The following is a 9657-nucleotide window of genomic DNA, read 5'->3' as shown; positions in this document are numbered from 1 at the left end:
AATCAGCTGGGCATGGTGGCGCGTGCCTGTAATCCCAGCTACTCAGGAGGCTGAGGCAGGAGAATTGCTGGAACCCAGGAGGCGGAGGTTGCGGTGAGCCGAGATCGCGCCATTGCACTCCAGCCTGGGTAACAAGAGCGAAACTCCGTCTAAAAAAAAAAAAAAAAAAAAGATAATAGAAAAGTACTATTTTTGACTTCCTATTCCTTCGACAAGATGGCATTGCAATAAACACATGCATACGCTTGGGTATTTGTAGGAAATGCTGTTGAAGAATCAGACTACATCTCGATGGGCCATTTCATTTATTAGGTAGTCATTTAATTTTTGTGTGAAGTTCTTGTTTATTGAACTTAATATTATGCCTTATTTGGAATCTGCAGTGAAGCTGTACAGTGTGGTTTCTTCTGGACATAACTTTATAAATTTTTGTACTAATTACAGGTTTGATCATTCCGGCAAATTGTGTGTCTCCACTTGTAAATCTCCTGTCAACTTCAGACCAGTCTCAACAGCTTGCGGTCCAACAGAAGCAGCTATGGCAACAGCATCACCCTCAGAGCATCACCAACTTGAGCAACGCGTAAAGAACAGACAGGTTTCAACATGGATGTATCTGAAATGCTGTTGAAGCATATCATTTGCATAAAAATCAGGGACAGTTTCCAAAGAATTATATATTTTTTTCAGTTGTGCTCTCTCTAGTTAGTTTTTTTGGGAGTAAGGACAAACCTGGAATAGATAGCAAAACTGAAAATCAGCAGTGCTGATGGTGGTACATATGTCTTTCCTTTTGCTTCTCCCCTGGTACTTCCCATCTGCTTTTACTTTGGGTAAGCAGAGGGGGATGTGTGCGTGCGTGTGTGTCAGTCTGTTTGTGAGTGTGTTAAAGGCTACAGACCACAGTTGGTTTAAAATGCTTGGAACTTCCCAAACTGGCTTTACTTTTATGTTTATACAGTGCTCAGGGTTAATGCAGTACATCCATGCCATTGCTGTGGGAGGTATCCCCGGATGCATGTGTTTTGAGTCTATAAATATAGAAAATATATATTGGTTTCTTTTTCCAACTTAATAGGTTTATTAAAGCATGAGATGAAAAGTTACATACCATGCATTCAGGTTATTTTCTAATTTTTGTTCTGACAGTGCATGTCTTTGAAAGCATGCGTCAACAAGATTAACACAGAAGTCGAGTAACAGAGAGAAACATTTGTTAGATGTACAGCATTGGTTATTGCATTTTTATAGTGTTTATACCTGGGTATTGCTTCTAACCCTGCAGACCCCTCCTGCCCCTTTTCCTCCCTGCCCTGTGTTTCTGGTCAAGGTAATGAGTACATACATTTTTCTGTGATAAAACTCTTAAAATTTAATTTTAATGTATTAATAGTATTCCTAATGTGTGCTGCAGAAATGGCTATAAGCCTCTTAAATTTACATTTTCAACTTAAAGGTAGTTTTAGAAGGAAGTACAAATTGGCTTTCATCCTGCAAACAATTGTTTTTTACTTCATTATCTTAATTTGCTTTATCACTCTATAAAGGAAACCGTACTTGAGCTGTAGACAATGAGGAAACATTTGAGGCTTCTGCTGTATGTTTTTTTTGTTACTGTTGTTATTGTTGTTACTCAGTAACTTGAATATTGTTTAATGTGTTGTAAGACATTGTAGAGTTTATCTCAAGCTGTTAAAAATGGTAATGTACAAATGTGAATAGACACTTATCTATATAATATGGGTAAGTTTTGTTTCGCCTATAATAGATGTTTATAAAAACAAGTGAGGGGACAGTTGGTCTTTTTATTTCCTTTTCCTTCTTTCTTTTGCTTGCACAGGTTGCACTATTGAAAAATCGAGATTGTATAAACCTGGTAAAAGCTGCAAGATGCCAAAATCTTGTAGATGTCAAATAAAAAGTTATTATACTAACAAGAAGTGGACTCTTGTTTAGGTCCTCACTGGTGACCTTCAAAAGTAGTCTGTGACGGGGACTCTGCAGAACTTGTGTGTTGCCTCAGCATTCCAGTTAGCCTTATAGTTTGGCTTAAAACCTATTGCTAAAATTTGAGATGGCATTGAAGGAAGGGGTAAAATGATAGTACTTCCGAATGTGTTTTTCAAGTTGAATTGTTCGCTTTGTTAACTTTTTAAACTTCTTGCAGAATTGGGTGAGATGTGTGTTAGCTGACAGAAACCTGGCCGAAAGCTTAGGATGCTCATCCTCTGTGTCTCTAGCCTGAGTTTGGTTATGTCACGCTTACCCTAAGTTTTCTTAGGATTTATTTATTCTTGGTGCCTAAAAGAGTAAGTTGAAAGTACTTTCTGTTCTTTGGCACATTTTGCCCAGTGGATGCAACTTCTCTCCTCAGTCCAGCTCATGTATCTCAGGCAGTGATCCATTTTCTATCCCTTATTAGGGCCACTAGACCTAGCAGGCAGCCAAGAGCAGCACTGTCCCCACCTTCAGCAGAACTTCTCAGCTCGTGTGTGTTTTAAAAGCAGTAGTCAGCTTCCATCAGCAATGCAAGTGTCCCCACTCAGTGGAGGTACAGTCGCTGGACCTGAGGACGGGAAGAATTACAAATCCTCCTCCAGTGAGACAGAGTGGCAGGATTGGGAAGGATCTTCTCTTGCAGGCTGTTGGCCCAACTCTTCTTTCTGTTGTTACCAGGGCATCTTAGTTTTTTATGGTGTTTTCAAAGCAGCATATGCGGATTCCTTAGCATGCAGCTAATTGACACCCCCCATGGCTTCTAATGTAATAACATTTGCTCTGGACCAGCCATCTTTATACACAGGAGCATATGTATCTTAATGTTCTTGTAGAACAGCTTTGCCCCCCCGCCCAATGAAAACAAAAAGGCCTCTGAAAGCCCTCTCAAAACAGACCTCAAAAAGGCAACCCATGTGAATGGATGGGAGCCGGGGTGCTACATGCCCAGGCTGGTCATGGTGTGTGCACTTCCCAGAGTTGCACCCACCCCTTCAGGTGGACATCCAACCTTTACACTGTGCTCTTACAAAAGTCAGCGAGTTCAGGTCAGCCACCCTATGAAGCTTCAGTATTCAAGGTCCTCTCCTATTAAAACCCAACTCTTGGCTGGATGTGGTGGCTCACACTTGTAGTCCCGGCACTTTGGGAGGCTGAGGCAGGCAGATCACTTGAGGCCAGGAGTTCGAGACCAGCCTGGCCAACATGGCGAGACCCCATCTGTACCAAAAAATTAGCCACTAACTTCTGTAAAATACGTCCATTTATTCCAGGCTGTAAATGCCACACCTGAATCCAGAGGCCTTGTTTAACCTCATGTCCATTTTGCCTCTGCAATGCCTTTTTCTTCTTTTTAGCAATATGGCTCTGAGCACAAAGATTTGATTGGAAATCGTGTTGGTGTTTTCAGAGTTTACAGTGTCAGTTGTACTGAAAACCACTTCCAGAGTCTAAAGCAGCTCAGATGTTATTTTTGGGGGGAGTTAGTGTTCCCCTAATTTAGCAGCCTCTACACCACAAGGTCTCTATCTGTAGTAACTGAGATTATCCAGATATACTATCAATGATACAAATCCGTAGAAGTATTATGCATTTCTTTAAACACATCTTGATTAAGAAGCAGATCTGTTAAGCAGTTTTCTTATTCTGCTGCTCAGTTGCAGTTAGACACTTCAGTATCTTCTTTTTACATGTGTATATAAATTAGCAGGAACCTGTATCCAAAGCAATGTAGTAGTGTGTGTGTATTTATGTATATTTATTCTAACTCAGCACTTCAGAAGCCTTTTTGAGTTACAACAATAAATCTTTTAGTTTGCTTCATCTGTAGAGGTAAAAGTTCTATATTACCAAGCTCCACAGGAATATAATATTTTAGAGGCACAATTTTCTGGCTGTAGCCCCTGGGGCATTCCTTTGCTGGCCCGCATGGGATGCTGTTAGAACAACTGTTCGCAAGCAAGGGAAGAAAGGGTACCAGGACAGCGTTCACAGTTGTAGAATGGGAGCTTTCTGCCTTCTCCCCTCCACTTTCGTTTTAGCATGAAAGAAAGAAAAAAAAATAATAGATTCAAAATGATTGTTGCATCTCAATTCATGAAAGTAGGGGCAGAAGTTCCCTCTGGATCCTTTTCTTGACAAGCAGTCCAGAGGAAGGTCCTCATACACACGTACCTGTGTGGTATTTGGTAGTTTCTAAGATTGGTGCTACGTAAGTGTTGCTGTTAGGCTGGGATCCTGTTAATGAACGTTTGGTTAGTTCAGGCCTCCCAGTGGCAAAGGCAAGACACCGTGGTGATGGACATGTACTGACTCCCCTTCTATGTGACTTTGGTGGCCCTGGCTAACACCACACCCAGGCTTACTGCGCTCAGCCCACTTAGCTGCAGAAATGTAGCAAGGCTTCCATGTCAGGGCTACAGCTGAGAGTAAAAACTGCAAAAAAAGGTCTCATTGGATGCCAATTGTCTGATACAAATGCAGTGTCTTTGAAGTGACAGAAACACACCTAAATACCTGCAACTCAAGCTCACTGGCATTTTTTTGTGTGTGAGTACTTGAGACAGAATCCAAAACCCACCCTCTAATTTTATGATGTAATTACATATATGTACATAAATGTATATATATAGAAATGTCGAATTCTTCTGAATTCTGAATGTAAATAATTCTTGTAAAGTGGGACTCCGCCTACCTGTTTCTCCCTTTTCCCTCTTTCCTTCAGCTCTATTTATTCTTTGCTTGACTTTCCCATATGGGGCATCTTAGGACTTTTTTTCATTTAGAAAAGTATGGGAAACTTTTCATTTAGAAAAGTGTTTGCTTCTGTATTTTAGAATTCAGTTTTGCATCTTTGCTGTAGAATTCCTGTCTGTTTTGTGTTAATGTTTTTTAATATGTCTGATTGTGTTTTACATTTTTATTACTATTTTTATTGTGTGCAATGCATTGTAATGGGGGTGTGCACTTGAGTGCTGTTTTTGATACTGTCATTGTATGGCTGGTCTTGCTCATTCATGTTGTTCTTTGGAAGCTGTAGTGAGCCTGATGTTTTCACATTTAAAAAAATGCTTCCCGAGACTTCTTTAAGCTCCTCTAATTTCTTCAGTGCATTTGGGATCAGACTTAGCTCTTAGATCAGCAAGCCTGACTTGCTCCTACTTTTGCAATTTTTCAGGCCTGTACCATATTTCTTATCTTTGGCTTCCCACCTGATAGGAAAATCTTGCAGATTTGAAACAGTGGTTTCTGGCCTGCTCTTGCTGCTGCAAATTCCCTGTTTATTTAAGAAGTTGGACCTATGCTTTTAACCTGTAAATAATGAGTAATTTACTTTGCAATGAACACAGGTAGTCTGCTGCTGTTACAACCTTTTGAGGATATTCATAGCAGGCAGAAGGCAGGCCTAGTGCGTTATTGGCAGGTGACTTTAGAGAATGTCCATTAAGGAACAACTGTCCTCCAAAAGAGAGCCAGGCAACTGCTGCGGAGCCTCCTAGGCTGACTCTGTTGGAGGGTTAGACAGGTGTGTGCCCACTGCCGTGCTGGCCCATGGGGTCCCTGAGCAGCTGTGCTCTCCACTCTTGTATTGGTGAGTGGATCTTGACCACATCAGTCAGAAGCCTAGAAGCGGAGCTAGATGGAGGCATTTTTAATAATTTGAGTTGGGAAGACCCAGATGGCTTATGAAAATAGTGTTGTTGGGCCGGGCGCGGTGGCTCAAGCCTGTAATCCCAGCACTTTGGGAGGCCGAGGCGGGTGGATCACGAGGTCAAGAGATCAAGACCATCCTGGTCAACATGGTGAAACCCCGTCTCTACTAAAAATACAAAAAATTAGCTGGGCATGGTGGCGCGTGCCTGTAATCCCAGCTACTGAGGAGGTTGAGGCAGGAGAATTGCCTGAACCCAGGAGGCGGAGGTTGCGGTGAGCCGAGATCGCGCCATTGCACTCCAGCCTGGGTAACAAGAGCGAGACTCTGTCTCAAAAAAAAAAAAAAAATAGTGTTGTCGAGCACCCGGGAGGCAGACATTGGGTAGTTGTTCACAATTTGGCACCCTGCAAGAAAATGTTCCTCTGTAACTTTCAGGGAGGATTGCTGTGAGCCTCTCTGGGGCCTTTCATTCATGTACAAGTTTCATTCATTACTATTCAACTTGGTAGACTTGGTGAAAATGTAAAAGCGTTCTGCATTTGGATCAGTCTTGGGAACTAAATTTGTCGTGAATTGGGGCCTGTCACAGATTGCCTCCAGTGTGAATCCCCCGCTCGGACCCTCTTTGCTCAGCCTCCCTCTGGAGCCCATTGGGAAGCCGCGCTGTGGCTGGCAGTGGGGCCATCTGGGCTGCAGAAATGTGGCAGGGCACAGTCCACCAAGACTGCCTCTCAGTGCAGGGTTGAGCAAGGGAAGAGGCAGGAAAAGTTGCTTCTTTCTGGTACTTATAATTCAGGCATTCTCCACAGTGAAGGCCACTCTGCAGGCCCCTGCTGAGAACCTGCCTGGCTTTCCATTACAGGCCCCTAACCAGTACCCTGCCCTTTTGGCCCGTTTGTGCCTGGGCAGATGTTTCTGGCCAGCAGACACTGAAGGCCTTTTTGCTATGACAGCATTTATGGCACTGAAGAAGATAAAGAAGCTTGAACCCTCTTCTGACTCCCACTTGATGGGACAGAGAGAGCTGTTTTTCTACATAGCACATTGCAGTCTTACCGCTATCAGAAAAATATCCTGTTCATGGTTTATACTGATATTTGCAAACTACTGATATGATTTTTCAATAACCACTTGTATCTTCCATCGTCCATGAGAGGTGGGAAGAGGTACGCTGTATCTCTGCAATAAAACTTTGACCAGGTTCTACCTCCTCTGAGCAAAGGATACTTTTCTATGTAGGCGTAGATTGTTCTCCTTTCCTAATCTGACATGGTGCATCTGGAGACATCTGATGGAATCCAAAGACAACTTGAAACAAAGGTGGATGTCAGCTCTCAGTTTGTTTTCATTTCATTCTCTTTTTTTAAAATCTTCCTTTTGCTATCGCTCCTGTTGTGGAGTATCCGTCAGTGTGTGAAGGGTACGCCCTGTTCCAGTGATACTGCACTGCTGCATCCAGCTTTTCGTGGGAACACAGTACCAAGCATCTGGAATTGATTATCCCAAACATTTTTGATATGTACTTAAAAATTTGGCCTCATGCAATAAAAATGTACTGGCTGCATTTTAGCAAGGTTTACTCTTGCAAGTGAAAATGATCAACCGTGAAGCGTAACAAATTCTGTATTTAGTTTTTTTTGTTGTTGTGGTTTTTGTTTTGTTTTTTTGTTTTTGTAAGATTCTTAAATAAATTAAATAAGAATCACTGGTTGTGCTTTCTTTGTTTGGATGCTGTCTTTGCGGATCTCATGGACATCTTCATAGTGTCTTTATAAAAGTGTTAAGTGCTATCACCGTGCCTTTGCAGATGGCACAGACACTGAGGGAGCCAGCCAGGGTGGGGTGGTACCCAGGCCAGGTGCAGTGTGTGGGCCCGGAGTGGGCTGCTGTCTCAGACTGCCGTGGAAGGCGGTGGAAGGGAGAAAGGGGTGGGATGCAAGTGGGTATCTGAGCAGCATTTACTGCATGGCTTGTCTGGGAGTTTCTCTGTGATGTTGGAAATTCTTTGGAGAGGCTAGGCCCTGTGACTCACTCCTGTAATCCCAGGATTACAGGATTTGGGAGGCTGAGGCAGATGGATCAAGAGGTCAGGAGTTCAAGACCAGCCTGGCCAAGATGATGAAACCCCGTCTCTTCAAAAAAACACAAAAATTAGCCAGGCGTGGTGGCATGCACCTGTAATCACAGCTACCCAGGAATGCTGAGAGGCAGGAGAATCACTTGAACCCAGGAGGTGGAGATTGCAGTGAGCTGAGATCACTACATTGCACTCTAGCCTGTGTTCTAGAGCAAGACTCCATCTCAGAAAAAGACTAAAAGAAATACTAGGGAGAAGCATATTCAGTTTGTAGCCTAATGTACATAAGGGTATTTGAGCAAATTTGTAAATAGTGTTAATGTTTAGGGGGGATTTAACCTCCCAAATATATGAAATAATTGAGGATTGAGGACCAAGTGAAAAGTGAGTGTTTAAACTACAATTTGACTAAATATTTCTGTGTTGAGTTTGAAAACTAAAACAGGTTTTTAAAGTTATAACCTTAATAAATTGGGCGTTGGCTAGGCGCAGTGGCTCACTCCTGTAATCCCAGCATTTTGGGAGGCCCAGGCAGGCAGACTACCTGAGGTCAGGAGTTAGGGACCAGCCTGGCCAACATGGTGAAACCCCATATCTACTAAAAATGCAAGAAAGTTCGCTGGGAGAGATGGCGGGTGTCTGTAATCCTAGCTACTCAGGAGGCTGAGGCAGGTAAATAATAAATTGGGTTCTAACTTAGTTTTGTTTTGGTTTTTTATTTATTTATTTATTTTTTTGAGACAGAGTTTCACTCACGTTACCCAGGCTGGAGTGCAATGGCGCGATCTCGGCTCACCACAACCTCCGCCTCCTGGGTTCAGGCAATTCTCCTGCCTCAGCCTCCTGAGTAGCTGGGATTACAGGCACGCGCCACCATGCCCAGCTAATTTTTTGTATTTTTAGTAGAGACGGGGTTTCACCATGTTGACCAGGATGGTCTCGATCTCTTGACCTCGTGATCCACCCGCCTCGGCCTCCCAAAGTGCTGGGATTACAGGCTTGAGCCACCGCGCCCGGCTTGTTTTGTTTTTTTAAAACGAGCCACTCTTATTGTCCAGGCTAGAGTGCAGTGGTATGATCTCAGCTCACTGCCACCTCTGCGTCCCGGGTTCAAGTGATTCTCCTGCCTCACCTTCCCGAGTAGCTGGGATTACAGGTGCCCGCCACCTCTCCCACTAACTTTCTATATTTTTAGTAGAGACGGGGTTTCACCATGTTGGCCAGGCTAGTCTTGAACCCCTGACTTCAGGTTATTCGCCCGCCTCGGCCTCCCAAAGTGCTGGGATTACAGGCGTAAACCACTGCATCCTGCTGGGTATTAATTTGAATAGGAAATAGTGGCCAGTACAGGTGGCTCACGCCTGTAATCCCAGCACTTTGGGAGACCAAGGTGAGTGGATCACGAGGTCAGGAGTCCAAGACCAGCCTGGCCAATGTAATGTAACCACTACTAAAAAATATAAAAATTTAGCTGGGTGTGGTGGCACGTGCCTGTAGTCCCAGCTACTTGCGGGGCTAAGGCAGGAGAATTGCTTGAACCCGGAGGCAGAGGTTGCAGTGAGTCAAGATCATGGCACTGCACTCCAGTCTGGCGACAGTGAGACTCCATCTCAAAAAAAAAAAAGCCAGATGCAGTGGCTCACACCTGTAATCCCAGCACTTTGGGAGGCCAAGGGGGGGGGGGCGGATCACTTGAGGCCAGGAGTTTGAGACCAGCCTGACCAACATGGTGAAACCCTGCTTCTACAGAAAATAGAAAAAAAATAGCTGGACATGGTGCCATGTGCTTGTAGTCCCAGCTACATGGGAGGCTGCGGGGCAGGAAGATTGCCTGAGCTGGGAAGGTGGAGGCTGCAGTGACTCATTTTTGAGCCACTGCACTCCAGCCTGGGTGACAAAGTAAGAAAGACCTGTCTTAGGGGAGGAAAAA

General features: G+C 43.8%; 1 protein-coding gene across 10 annotated transcripts in view; it reads left to right on the top strand.

Moving 5' to 3' along the window:
* Positions 1-4072, top strand: part of SBNO1 (strawberry notch homolog 1) — a 61223-nt gene extending 57151 nt beyond the window's left edge. For all 10 annotated transcript variants that reach the window (XM_032243418.1, XM_032243427.1, XM_032243408.1 and 7 more), the window contains one exon: positions 445-4072. In XM_032243418.1, the coding sequence (XP_032099309.1) occupies positions 445-587 (143 nt within the window). In that variant the 3' untranslated portion in view covers positions 588-4072. The remainder of the gene's footprint in view (positions 1-444) is intronic.
* The last annotated feature ends 5585 nt before the right edge of the window (positions 4073-9657 follow it).

The sequence above is a fragment of the Sapajus apella genome, unplaced genomic scaffold, assembly GCF_009761245.1.
Source record: "Sapajus apella isolate SASKATOON/1434 unplaced genomic scaffold, GSC_monkey_1.0 scaffold2, whole genome shotgun sequence".
In the NCBI taxonomy this organism is placed as follows: Eukaryota; Metazoa; Chordata; class Mammalia; order Primates; family Cebidae; genus Sapajus; species Sapajus apella.
This window is presented reverse-complemented; position numbering and strand designations above follow the sequence as displayed.